The 13,415-nt window shown below is 37.9% G+C and overlaps 3 protein-coding genes across 6 annotated transcripts in view; 1 reads left to right on the top strand and 2 right to left on the bottom strand.

Moving 5' to 3' along the window:
- LOC111437463 (H/ACA ribonucleoprotein complex subunit 3-like protein) overlaps positions 1–2,121 on the bottom strand; it is a 4,658-nt gene extending 2,537 nt beyond the window's left edge. Inside the window, exons 1-2 of one of the 2 annotated variants that reach the window (XM_023075451.1) lie at positions 2,029–2,121; positions 1,807–1,887 (exon numbers count right to left, since the gene is read on the bottom strand). In XM_023075451.1, coding sequence (XP_022931219.1) covers positions 1,807–1,860 — 54 coding nt within the window. In that variant the 5' untranslated portion in view covers positions 1,861–1,887; positions 2,029–2,121. The remainder of the gene's footprint in view (positions 1–1,806; positions 1,888–2,028) is intronic. The other variant, XM_023075452.1, reaches the window with a different exon arrangement.
- Positions 2,122–2,492: 371 nt separating this feature from the next.
- LOC111437427 (uncharacterized protein At1g03900-like) lies at positions 2,493–5,978 on the top strand. Of its 3 annotated transcripts, none has more exons than XM_023075400.1 (4): positions 2,493–3,158; positions 3,531–3,815; positions 4,318–4,385; positions 5,741–5,978. In XM_023075400.1, the coding sequence occupies exons 1-3, from the start codon at positions 2,664–2,666 to the stop codon at positions 4,378–4,380; spliced, it is 843 nt and encodes a 280-aa protein (XP_022931168.1). In that variant the 5' UTR covers positions 2,493–2,663; the 3' UTR covers positions 4,381–4,385; positions 5,741–5,978. The 3 variants fall into 3 exon arrangements, with proteins under 3 accessions (XP_022931168.1, XP_022931169.1, XP_022931167.1); XM_023075401.1 differs by having other exon boundaries at positions 5,744–5,762; XM_023075399.1 differs by lacking the exon at positions 5,741–5,978 and having other exon boundaries at positions 2,494–3,158; positions 4,318–4,748.
- LOC111437428 (protein CHROMATIN REMODELING 8-like) lies at positions 5,471–11,404 on the bottom strand. The gene is made up of 7 exons (XM_023075402.1): positions 11,301–11,404; positions 10,494–11,024; positions 9,920–10,343; positions 8,344–9,211; positions 7,361–7,970; positions 6,645–7,112; positions 5,471–6,334 (listed from the first exon to the last, which is right to left on the bottom strand). The coding sequence occupies exons 1-7, from the start codon at positions 11,388–11,390 to the stop codon at positions 5,666–5,668; spliced, it is 3,660 nt and encodes a 1,219-aa protein (XP_022931170.1). The 5' UTR covers positions 11,391–11,404; the 3' UTR covers positions 5,471–5,665.
- Between the last annotated feature and the right edge of the window lie 2,011 nt (positions 11,405–13,415).

Below are 13,415 nucleotides of genomic sequence, written 5' to 3'. Positions count from 1 at the left end.
GGCTCTGGGGGGGGGGGGGGGTGGATTGTAATGTCCCACATTGGTTGGGGAGGAGAACAAATCAACTTTTATAAAGGTGTGGAAACCTTCCCCTAGTAGATGCATTTTAAAGCCTTGAGGGGAAGCCCGAAAGGGAAAGCCCAAAGAGGACAATATTTGCTAGCGGTGGATCTGGGTCGTTACAAAATATCTTGTCTATGCCTCAAAGCTGGCAGTCTGCAACGACATTGTGTTATAGTTGTCAATTGAGTCAAGGAGGGAAAAAAGAGTAGCACGAGAGCAGGTCTGTACCATTGAAAGAAATTGGAAATGGAAATGGAAACCACTGGGTAAGTGGAAGTTAGGAAAAGTAATTTTGGAGAATTTATCCATTGAAGGTCTTATAGTATTATCTTACAGCATTCCAACATGTATCATGTATTCAAACGCATAAATTGATATAATTAGAATCAGGGTAAATTCTACAGGCCTTGAAATATCTCCAAAAAACTCGAAAGATGAATGAGTTTTAAAGGGACTCCAACTCCTCCAGCCCCAGCTTCCTTAAGATTTCCATTGATGATGTATTGGTCTGAAGAAATATCAGAGAAATGGAACACTCATAAAAGTTTATCTAAACCTTCAGAAAAGGAGTTAGGTGAGCATCGCTAGAGGCTAAAGGTGTTCAAAAAGCCATCCACAGCTTCACAGTGTACAGGGAATGGTGCTTAATATCTCCCATGGTGTTCATAAATAATGTGCCACTAAAGAGACAAAAACTTGAAAGAACACATTCATTGCAAAGTACTAGCAGCTTTCAATCCTCAAGAGCAAGGACCCCAGCCAAAATACTTAGAATTGCTTTGAATTTTGAGAGTCCACAAGATCTTGAAAAACTTGGTACATAAGAAAGGGATCTACAAATTTAATGAGGTAACAAAATAGCACCTCTGAGGAGAAACAACCACCATACTCGGATGGCAAGAAAACATTGCCATGAACGAGTACATCCAAATTCCTGCATTAATGATGAGGGAATGATTTTATCAGAAGAAATGTATTGCTTGCATAGTGTCTTCAACAACCCATCAAATTTTCTAAGTAAATCAGGGATACAGGAATCCTGAAGTTGAGTGTCCTTACAAAACCCAGGCTCTCCTTTCTCTAGAGACTTGTCCCAAGCAATGGGCCAGTGATGATGGAAGACCATTGGTAGTGAAACCCAATCCAATAGTAGAGAAAGAATGGCGTCTAAAATCTAATACCTTCTCCCCACTCAATGTCAGGGAAGGATCAAGGTAATTCTAATCTACCATCATGATATGGTGAAAGAAAGAAGGGAAGATCGGAAGTTCTAAGCAAACTGCCAACTTTGCAGAAAATCAAGACGTTTTAAGCAAAGGTGTCACTATAGATTTAATCAACCATTGGATGGGTATACAATGTAAATATAAACTGCACACTGGCACTGAATGATGGTAGCCTATCTACTTCAATCTCAACATAGGTATAGCTCTTATCTTTTTTAAAAGAAGGCCTGCACAAATAGAATTAAATAAATGTTCCAATCTCCAAACTGAAGGTCAGTAAACCTTCCTTATCTTCAAAATCAGGGGGTCCATAGAATCACTGCTTATTGGTAACGCAATAAGACCAATACTCCGTAGTTGGAATGGAAGTTAACGTCATTTATATCTCAATTAAACAGCACTACAAACGCAGTTTATGCATATAAGATATAAAAATCAAACCCGGACCAGCAGAGAAAATAGGTAGTCATCGATTAACCATTAAACAGAAGGATAAAAAATAGGAAGGAAAATAAACCTTCGTGGTGTAGACTTTGTCGCCATTATCGTTTATGTAAAACTGAAGATACATCGTTGCTAAACACTCAAACCTGAAAATCTTTGGAGAAAAATCAAGTCATTCCACATAACTTCATGCAAAAGCCCTTAACAAAGAACAGTTGCATAACATTCATGATTAACTCGAAGAAAATTTTGTAAATGAAATATACAAATATTCGAGGGTTTTGGAAATCAATACCAGACGAAAAACCCTAGAACGGAAATGGCGGGAGACAAGTAATCGCGAAGCTAGGGTTTAACAACGTATTTAAATCAACTGGAAAGGCTATTTTCGTCTTTTAGCTTTTTTTTTTCCCCCCTCAATATTTTCTATTTTTATTTCAATTTGGGTGGTTAGATTACTTAAATTACAAATTTGAGATTATAATGTTTAAAATTTTAATTTTTTTTTAGTCCAACGTTTGGAGTCGGAAGTTATACCTAAATTTGGTCTGGAAAGTTTTAATATTTCTCATAACAATGAGTGTTTTTTAATCTAAAAAATAAAAATAAAATTTGCAATTTATCTTTATATATATTTTATTATTATTATTTTGATATCGGGAAAGGGCAAATTAGTAAATTGGCATATGCTCTCCGGGGTCTCACAGTAGAGTTGACCTGTGACGCAAAGCACCTAATCTTCGAAGCCACGTCTCTGTTTCTTTCTTTCTTTCTTTCCTTCTTTCGTTCTGATGTCTTCTGCTCACCTTGATAGTTAATTCCTCAATAAATTCAATTCCTTTGGCTTTGGGGATCCCATTTTCCCCAATTCCATCTCTGTAAATCCTCAAGCTTTCTTCTCAATCGATCTCACATTCTCACAATTTCACGATGTCGTTTGAGGAGGACGAGGAGACCTTCGAGCACACTCTCCTTGTCGTTCGCGAGGTATCCGTTTACAAAATCCCTCCTCGAACCACATCCGGCGGCTACAAGTGCGGCGAGTGGCTCCAATCCGATAAGATCTGGTCCGGCCGCCTGAGGGTTGTGTCCTGTAAGGACCGATGTGAGATCCGGTTGGAAGATCCCAACTCCGGTGAACTCTTTGCTGCTTGTTTTATTAATCCTGGTCAGCGGGACAACTCCGTCGAGACCGTTCTTGACTCTTCTCGATACTTCGTTTTGAAGATCGAGGATGGACGGGGTAAGCACGCTTTCGTAGGGTTAGGCTTTGCCGAGCGAAATGAAGCTTTTGATTTCAATGTCGCATTGTCCGACCATGAGAAGTACGTCAGGAGGGATCATGAGAAGGATCCCAGTACTGGCAGCGATGTCAATGAAGAGAGCCAAATTGATATTCATCCTGCTGTCAATCACAGACTGAAGGTATTGCCCTAATTTTGTTTTTCATCAGCGACTGAAGTTGATTAATTTGGTGTTACAGTCGTTTGAAGTGATTTTATGGACATTTGATGATGTGCTTACGTGAAATGTGATGACTGTGAACTGATCTGATAAATGAAATCTCTGATCTAAGTATTAGGCAAATAAATGGTTCACATTGAATAGAATAGATTTGCTCATGGCAGGCTTAGTCTCTTGGGTAGTGGTGGTGTTAGTTTATAAGAAAGTTACTCTGCGCTTTATTCGTATGCCTTCATTATGTCCCAGGTCTTCAATGTTATCGAGTTTTCAAAATCAGAACGCTTTATATTGTCATTGTGATCTTGTGTTTCTTTATGATGGGCTGGTTGATAGGAAGGTGAAACAATTCGAATCAATGTGAAGCACAAACCATCGGGTGGAACTGGTATGCTATCAGCTGCTGGCATGTCAGGGTTTGGTACTGGAAAGCCAAAAGCATTGAGTCTTGCTCCACCACCAACTGGAGCTGTGAAAATCAGGTCTCCTCTTCCACCCCCTCCAAATGACCCTGCTGCTCGAAAGCTATCTGCCAGCGCATGCCGCGATGTTGGTCACGAGGGAAAAAAGGACAATGTAAGGCATGCAGCCGATCCATTATCAGATCTTTCCCAACTTGAGGTACAGTTTCTGCTGTTAGTTGTTTCTTTCCTTATACCTTTGATACAGAGAATAATGGTATTCTTAAGTGACTATAAATTGCCCCTTTAGCTTACGTATTATGGTTCATCTGTGTCCTTTATGCGCAACCCACTTAAATCTATATTAGTTTTAGGAAACACAATTACTAAGTTTGATTAGACTCAAATATTGGTTTCTCTCCTTTGTGATTGGAGATGACAACTACTCTTAGACGCTACTGTTGAAGCTTGCCCTTTTATTTGCCATGTCAACTTGAAGAATAGTGCCGGGTGTAATGAATATATTGAGTTATTTCTAATGCTTAAGCAACAGGCTTATGTTTTTTCTATTTTTTGAAGATGGATCTGACTGATCCCTGTTCTTTAGGTTATCTTATAACATCGGTAGCTCATGTAGCATGAGTGTATGACTCCTTAGTTACTCATGTCAATTATAAACGAGTCTAGAACAATTTTTAACTCTTGTTTCATCACGGTTGCAGAAAAATCTTCCTTCTGCTCCAGGTTCAACAAAGGCAGCAGCATCAGGATGGGCAGCATTCTGATCAATGTAAGCTGGTGTTTGATATCAAAAGATCTTAGTTTGATGTTTTTTCTGGAGGTTTCGTAATCTTCATTTTTTGTTCATCTTGAGGGTGAAAGGGGAAGAAAAAGGTGAAAGGGGAGTTATAAGTGATAATACCATATACCATCTTTTGGAAAATAATCTTGGAATATATATGTATACTTCTCCAGTTATTTTCCCTACCTAATGGAGATATTTATCTCGAGTTGTCTCTGTATCCCATTTCAATCCATTGCCTTCGATTTCTGTTTCTAATTGAATTGATTCCATTTTGTAATTCTACTTATAACTATGTCCTTGCGAATTTTCATGTGTCGTGTACATAATAAAGGTGATAGGCCTCACTGAGCCAGTGTGTGTTGAAATTAATTTGGAAAGAAATATAAGCCTATCGCTATCTCAGACTACTCGAAGGGTCTTTCCTCCTAAATATAATAAATAACTGACTAATTAATGCCATGGCCCCTGTCCCTGCTTAAACAGGGGCGGGTCTCTACGGGAAGAGTGATACCTTTAACTATGCAAGCATAAGCTTCTAAATGTTCCCTTGGCAACATAATCTACTCTGTGGCATTGTAGATGGGTGGATTTGCATTCCTATCAAGTAGAGTGGTTGTAGTTCTGATCACTTTTATAATTGTTTTTGTGGAATGCTGGGATCTTCAAACTTGAGATAGAATGACGCCCATGGATTTAGAAACTATCCGAGACTGTGAGGGTTGATCAACTTTTGCTTGCCTTACCAATAATGATCGAGTAATACTTTAAGATATTAATATGATATTGAGAATATTGCTAAGATACTAGAAATGGTACATTAACAATTATCGAGTGTTTGTTAAAGTGGAGTGGTTGTGAATAGATGTAGTTGGGAGTTTAGAGTACAAGCAAAATTTTAAAGATGAGCTATCCATTGAGATTGAAATCCCAACCAAATTTACAACCAATGTTTCACGGGAGGCTATAAAAATGAATAGAATTGCAATTTGCAATAACAAATATGCCATAGCGTAAGATAACTTGAAGACTCTACAAATTGAATCGTTGATTATCTTCTCCAGATTAACTGTACCAATGCCCTTCGCAGCTTGGTTAGAAAACAAAAAACAAAAAACAAAAAAGTCTACGCCCAATAGGATAGCGAAACTAAATCGATGATGAGAAAGAATGATATATCATAAACAAAATTCCGACTCTGGAAATCGGGAGTGGAAAGGGCCTCGAGTGATTGGTGCTATGGAAGTAATAAACTAACCGTGCTTAGATTATTGTTTATATTCTGGCTTAAGAGCCCAGAATGAACCACTGGGGCTTTTCTCTAATATTGCTATCTCTTTCAGCAGATTCTTAAACAAGGGCAGATCATTTGGGGGTATCCTGTCCTTAAAATGCTGTACAATACTGACCGAATCTGTGGTTCCACCTCTTTGTTGAACAAATGTACACATTTGACGAATCAATACTTCGGGTTGTACTCTAAAAGAAGGACCGACATTTGCACCTCTTACATTGTTTGGAGTACTTGAAGGAGCTGGTTGTGGTAGATGTTCAAGCCCAGCGCCGAGTGCTCTTTCTTGGTTTCCTCGGATTTTAGCAAGTAGCTCTGCTGAGGACAAGGCCTTTCCGGAAGATGCTCCAGCTGCTATGCAGCCATTTAAATGGCTAGCTCCGTTTCTTGGAATTGCTGAGCATTTGGAATTGCTGTTTACCAGTGAGTTAACAGTCGAACCAAACTTCCGACGCACAGACGATGGTCCACCAGCAGTTCCAGCCCTTCCAGTCCACGTTGGAACAGAGATACTCTCATTACTTCGCAGCATTCTAGATTGCCGCAATGCCTCGGCTGCTCTACGTGCAACTTGAGAAGCTTGCTCCTCTAGATGCATCTTCTCCCCGTCATCAGCATTAGCAATGACATCATGATTAACGGCACTCTGCATATTTGATTTTAAGAATGATGTAATACACACCACAAAGAGGCAAAAAAAAAAAAAAAACTGTATAGAAAAGTTATGGATGAGTCACCTTTGTTATGTCTAAACTATTATTTTGAAGTTAATTATTCAAAATCACTTTTAAAAGTGTAATCAAATGTCAAGTGATTTTATGGGGCGAAAAAGCACTTTTAATAAACTTTCTTGTAAATAAATCATTTTCACTCAAATCATTATTTATAAAATCACTCCAAAACATGCTTAACATTACATAAAATGGTTGGTAGAAGTCATAAAGGATGAGACTTACATGAATACCGTGCGCATCAAAAAGGCTCTTCAAGATACCTGTGTCTACGTCTGTTCCACCGGCCTGTCCCATCTCTACAGAAGAACCATTCCTTCCAGGAGTTTCAATCTCTGATTTGCTTGGTTTTTCATCAGCAGAGTCTGCAAACAATGCCGAGCCACTGCCAGATTTCTGCTCATGCTTCTCATTCTTCTGAGCACCAACCACATTTACATTATCAGGCAACTGACTGAAAATACTAGATGTTTCTGTTGATCCATCCTCCCCATCCTCGTGTAGCGTAAAGAGATCCTTCATGTCTCGAGCCTTAAAGAACCTTTTCTGCTGTGGGTTCTTTAATATCTTATTAGTGAGAAAATGCTTATATATCTGTCGATGGTACACCTTCTCCTCTACAGTTCCACGAGTGATCAATCTATACACTGTTACATCCCGCTGTTGACCAATACGCCAAGCACGCTCCCTTGCCTGTAATCAGGAAAATTAACGACTAAATTAGATTTGAGTTGCCTATAATGTTATCGCCCCGTAGCAGAGAATAGGAACAAAAAGAATTCCATAATCTTGTAACAAGCAGAGAAATATTAAAGACGCTGACTACCAAAACTACATGTAACTTCAGGGGCAATACAGTAATTCGACACACCTTCAGTGGACATGTCTCAAGCCACTACTTCAATAGATTAAAATGGAAAAATAGAAACGTGGCATATTACCTGCATGTCAGTCGACGGATTCCAATCAGGGTCAAAAATTATCACCCTATTTGCTCCAGTCAAGTTGGTTCCCAGACCACCGACTTTGGTTGTTAAAATAAAAATAAAGACCTCACTGGAATTATTGAATTCATCAATCAATGCCATTCTCTGTTTGACGGGAGTACCACCATCCATCCTCCTGTAGGTATAACTACTGCCGACCAGAAATCTCTCTAAAATGTCAAGCATCTGTTGGGTCTGCGTGAAAAGAAGAACACGATGACCTTGCTCCTTCCAGACCTTCAGCACTTGCTCGACCACCTTCATTTTTCCACTACGTTCAGGATTCCCATAGTCAGGATTCTGGAAAGAGTGTTCCCTCTCGAGTAGATCTGGGTGGTTACAAATTTTACGCATTACATCAATTCCAGAAAGAGAATTTCTATTCCCATCCAAAATACTTTCCACTTCAGAGCTTGCAAGGAATGCTCTATAGACAGAACGTTGCTCAGACGTAAGGCTGCAGAAGAGAACGTGTTCAGTCTTCTTTGGCAAATGAGCATTGACATCAGCTTTCATCCTTCTAAGAAGATAAGGCATAATCAAGTCACGAAGAACGACAGCGCACCTGCATAGTGAGAAGTTCAAAGGTTGTGATGTTCAGCTACTGAAGGAGGGAGAGAGAACGCAAGACCAAATAACTATCTCCATCCACTCATTTCATTAAAACATCTTTTACATGTTATCACGATAAACCCACCTCATAATCCGCTTATCAACTCATAAACCTCCGTTCTGATCCTAACTCAACTAGTAAGCCCTCACACTCGAGGCATTAGTAAACTCTTCCAAGGGACGAAAGATTCAAAACTTCGCCCCAATTTTTTAACTTAAAAAAACAAAATAGCCATAAATTCTATATATTTTCCAGGAAAAAGCGAAAAGAGGGGGAATAATAAAAATAAGAACTCAAACTTGGGCAAAAATGTCACAATATTTACCTATATGCAGTTGATACTTGCAACGGGGAAGCATTAGCATAGCCACCAACAGATATAGGAACGGCAAACTCTGCTTCAAATACAGGCAACACACCCAACTTCCCAGGGAAAACAAAATCAAACAAGGACCACAACTCGGACAATTTGTTTTGAATTGGAGAACCAGACATTATTATCCGGTGCACAGTTTGTAGCTGCTTGCAAACTAAGGTGACTTCAGCATTTGGATTTCGAATACGATGTCCTTCGTCCAGGACTGCATAACCCCACTCAATGTCGAGCAACTTCTCGCCTAACAGTCGTAGTTGTTCATAAGTTGTAATGAGCAAACCAGATTCTGACCTCAAAACACGGTTTATCAAGGAATCCCATTTTTTTGTGCCTTTGCACAGTAAGTTTTTCCTATAATCACTTTCCTCGGAATCTTTGCTATCATCACTTTCATCAGATTTTTCTCGCATCTTCCTACAAGAGGGATCATGAGCAGAATCATGTAGAATTTCCACCAGAAAGCCTGGGCACCACTTCCGTGCCTCCCTTTTCCACTGTCTAACTAGTGTAACAGGGCAAATCATGATGCTTGGTTTATACATGTTACTGAAATGTAATGCACCTAAAAATGCCAATACCTGGACCGTCTTCCCTAGGCCCATCTCATCTCCAATAATTCCACCTGCCCTTTGGCAGTGTAATTCCCATAACCACTGCACCCCAACTTTTTGGTAATCAAAGAGCTGATCAAATATGCTCCGAGGAATTTTCAGCCCACCATCAAGTGTTACGGAAGAAGGTTCTGGAACATCATCTTCTAAATCTCCAGAATCTTCTCTTTCAGAACTTGATGTAAGCAAACCATCTGACAGATTCTCTGCAACATAAATAACAAATTCTAAGCTAAATATGTAAGAAATTTTCAAGCAACTTACATGGTGGTAAAAGCATGAGTTCTTGCATTTGATTATTAAAAATTACAACATGAAGTAAATTTTCTCAACTAACAAAATTCCATAGAGACACCTAAGAAATTTTTCTCGCAGTTTGCAAGCATCTGAATATGTGGCTAAAAGGACTTGACAACACCAACTAATTCATTTACAGATGATTACTATCATATACCTACCTGATAAAACCATTCGTTCGTCTGCATCATTTAGAAATATACTATTTAATACCCATCTTTGACAACTAGGCAGAATGAACTTAAGGACAAGTCCTAAATCAAAAAGGGAAATAGAAATTTAGAAAGAAAAAAAAAACCCTGAGTTATAAGTATTATTTGCATTCACAGGCTATAAGCCAATTAAACATATTCAATCTTCAAGGCTTCAATCGTAGCCTTATTGTACTCTAATTGCAAAACGACAACAAACGTGACCTTCTTAGATCACAGAGAAGATAGCAACCAGAACAGAGGTTAGAAAAGCATACTCAGTATGAACAATTGACAGACATTATTAGATTTTAGACGTTAACATCATGTAAAAGAGACGGCTGCCAACAATAGAATCAAAGCAACTGCAGCGTGAACTTGAAGAAATAAGCTGTAGAACAACCACATGTTAAATAAGAGACATACCAGTAGCTTCCTCATCTCTTTCCTCCAGAGCAATTCGTCTCCTATATTTTTTGTCTGGCAAAGGCCGTCTAGTCTTTTTGCCTTTTATTTTCTTGGCAGCTTTTTCTTCTGCAGATAGAGGAACCTTTGCATACTTTTTTAACCTGTAGAAAGGACGAGTTGGTGGATCAAGCTTTGGCAAAGCTTCTAGACCAAGTAATTTAGTGGTTGGCCGAGCTTGTGCAGCCACTGACATTGAATGGATGGCTCTAGCAACACTGTCAGAAGCAAAGTCATCATTTTCCTCTTCTTCCTCCTTTACTTCACGTCTTGATTGCCCAAGGTTCTGAAATCTTGATTGCCCTGGGTTCTGAAGACGGCGTTCAAAGCCCTTTAGCTTGTGAAATGGTGTTAAAATTCCCTTCCGTACCAATTCATCTCTTTCCTAAGACAAAGAATGCAAAGTTACTCCCCTACTGCATAACTTTTTCTTTTTTTTTTCAATGTCAATTGTAAAAAGCTTTTTCAGTTTACAGGTACAGAAGACTTGTTACACATCTTACAGAGTACGGCATTTGAAAACAGCTAAACTCACTGTTTCAACAAAGCCCACAGTGGCTGCATCCAAAGCTGCATCAAAATCGTCATCTTCATCAAATGACACGACCTTCAACCTCTTTTCTCCGTTGTTTCCTGATTTCTTAACCTCTTTAGACTTTCTCTTAGGTTTTGATTTGTCCTTTACTATCTCCAATATTGTCTCAGCGTGCTTGTCATTCAAATGGGAAAGCTCTTTCTTCAACTGCTGTTGGGTTTTCTTCAGGCTTGTTAGTCTGTCAACTGCTAGGGCATGCTGAAGGTCATCCGCAGAAGCTGAAACACCATCCTCTTCACGCCCATGCTCATGAGAGTCAGTGCCCACGTGAGAATGTTTTTCATTTCTTTCAAGTTTTTTCACCGGTTCCACTGTTGACGCAACAGCGCCTATCTCATATTCTACAGCCCTAAGCTTCTGATAGAGCTGCACATGACTGGCAGAAGATGAGGCAGCGCTACCTAACTTACCACCAGTGTTCTCTTCTGCAAACCCTCCAGTTTCAGCACCATCCTCAACATTCTTTTTTGCCTGCAATTCAAAAACAAATCATTCGATGGTGTTAACTGCTACTAGTTTATATCTGATTTCTTGTTGACACTTGCGAATTGCAGACTGAGTTCAGTTTCAGGTGTTTTACATGAATACCCGACATTAATGTTCCTAAACAGTAAAATAATTACACGCTACACACAAAAAGCTAATCCAAATAGACAAAACCATTATGAACCTAAACAGTAAAATAATTACACGCTACAAACAAAAACTTACGCGATAAGTATCATAAGTAAAGAATTCAGGCAATACCTTCTCTAACAAGTCCCGCTCTATATCCTCCGGATTAGCAGATGTCACACCCAAGCTGTTCAGAAAAATCCGATCCTCCTCTTCCTCCATCGAATCAAACACGTAGGTTCACTCTACACATTGCATCATGCATCCAAAACGAAAACCTACCAAACAAAACTAAACTGCATCAAATTCAACATTCAGTCCCACAGTCGATGAAGCTCCACACCCGACCTGTTCATGCAAAATTAGAACACAAGAAGAAAATAACTCCCTTAATTTTATTCACAAGTGTTTAATCCGATCAATCAGAACAATCTGAAAACTAAATTGAAGCGCTGTGAAGCAACCAAACGAGAACTAACATCAATTAAAACAAACAAAAACGGCTTTGGAACAAAAGGTCGTACGCAAGATAGAATGCAGCAATCTCTGGATTGAGAATTCTTTTTCTCTTGAATAGCGAAACGGAAGATGAACGAATGAATCCGATTTCTTTACCGTGCAACGGGAGGTCACGGGATCCGTGAAACCGAAATGCAGGTCCGGCACCGCCTCCGACTGATTTAATGTTATCGACCGATTGTCGCTCTGACCAGAAATAAAACTTCAGATGCACGGTTTCTTTTGTGGCTAATGTGCGCATGTGCGCGCCAGAAAATTCAATCCATATCAGTTTTGTAAATTACGAATTCTAAAATTTTAGGGTTACGTTTATTTATTTTGTAATTTAAAAAAAATGGTCTAATAAATTTAAAGTTTAATCATTTTCAAATTTTCAATTTTATGTCTATTCAATTTTAAATTTTTTTATTTAATTAACCTGACTTTTCTTTTAATTCACATATCAACCACACATATATACATAGAAACGATGACAAATATAACATTAAATAATTAAATGCCAAAATTCATGTAATGTAAATTTAAATTGCACCAAATAAAATATATTTAGTTAAATATATTGTTTCAAAATAAAAACAATTATCTAAAATATTGAAAATTTATATTTTTGTATCCATAACTTCTAAAAAAATAAATAATGTCATACAAAAAAAAACCTAAAATTCATTAAAAAAAAACAATATACACGTTTCAATTGTCGTGTTTGTTGATACAGTTGGACACAAATAGGACATTTATGAAAAAATCAAAATTTGCTATGGACAAAATTGATTTCATGCATCGTCCACGTTCATAGATCACATTGCCACAATTCGATCTTACAAAATGAAGATTCAAACTTGACCCAAGTCTAAGTACAATGGGTCAAAAATACCATTAGAGCTTGAATCATGCTAACCAATGTTCGATCGCTAGGCCACGATCTAACCATTGGACTTACCTCATTGAATCAAAATTTGGGTCGATTCGCTAAATTTATTTATATTCTTTATTACTTTCATTTTATAAATTTATCGATAATATAAATTTTCAGTTAGCATTTAAATTTATATAGTTTAGTTTTTAACACTTTTTTGTGACAAACAAAATCTACATATCCACATTTGTGTTTTAAAAAATAATCTCATTCGACTGATTTAAACATAGTCTAATAGACTAGTCACAAGTTAGTCGAATTTTTATTACGATGATCTATCCATTTTAATGAAAAAATAAGTTGAACCGAACCATTTAGAGTTAAGTTTAAGTTGTGCTTGAGTCGAGTTTGAACTTCTAATTTGTACCAAGCTAATAATAAGAAAGGAAGAGGGGTAGATTGAAAATAATAGAGAAAAGAGGGAGTAGATGGAAAATTAAATATTAGAAACTCTACTCTGTGTACAATTCGGCTTTTGAAAGAAATAAAGAAGAGATGGTTGCCGGCTGGGGCCAAGGCGAAGCACGTTTCTCTGTAACAAACTGCAATGTGGGCTCTATCTTTCCATTCAATCGACAGCACAAACGTGTTCGGCGCGGCACTCCATTTACTAATTTACCAATATACCCTCCATTAATTTCACATCATAAAACTATTTTTAAATATATATACATCTTTAATCCTTAAAAACTATTAAATTAAACAATTCTACCAACTTTAAACCACCTATGGGTCACAAAATTTTTCAATTTTATGTTATCTAAACTTAAAAAATACATTTAAAAAAAAGAAAGAAATATTGTAAGTGAAGG

The sequence above is a fragment of the Cucurbita moschata genome, unplaced genomic scaffold (genome assembly GCF_002738365.1).
Source record: "Cucurbita moschata cultivar Rifu unplaced genomic scaffold, Cmos_1.0 Cmo_Scf00063, whole genome shotgun sequence".
NCBI lineage: Eukaryota > Viridiplantae > Streptophyta > Magnoliopsida > Cucurbitales > Cucurbitaceae > Cucurbita > Cucurbita moschata.
The sequence above is the reverse complement of the archived record's forward strand: the minus strand, read 5'-3'. Positions and strand labels throughout refer to the sequence as shown.

Bases quoted from the DNA above. Each gene is read 5' to 3' on its own strand.
- LOC111437427 (XM_023075400.1), top strand. From the start codon at position 2,664: ATGTCGTTTGAGGAGGACGAGGAGACCTTCGAGCACACTCTCCTTGTC. The intron at 3,159-3,530 runs GTATTGCCCTAA...GCTGGTTGATAG, and splicing joins CTGTCAATCACAGACTGAAG to GAAGGTGAAACAATTCGAAT. The intron at 3,816-4,317 runs GTACAGTTTCTG...TCACGGTTGCAG, and splicing joins CAGATCTTTCCCAACTTGAG to AAAAATCTTCCTTCTGCTCC.
- LOC111437428 (XM_023075402.1), bottom strand. From the start codon at position 11,390: ATGGAGGAAGAGGAGGATCGGATTTTTCTGAACAGCTTGGGTGTGACA. The intron at 11,025-11,300 runs GTATTGCCTGAA...TTTGAATTGCAG, and splicing joins AGCGGGACTTGTTAGAGAAG to GCAAAAAAGAATGTTGAGGA. The intron at 6,335-6,644 runs GTAAGTCTCATC...TCAAATATGCAG, and splicing joins TTGATGCGCACGGTATTCAT to AGTGCCGTTAATCATGATGT.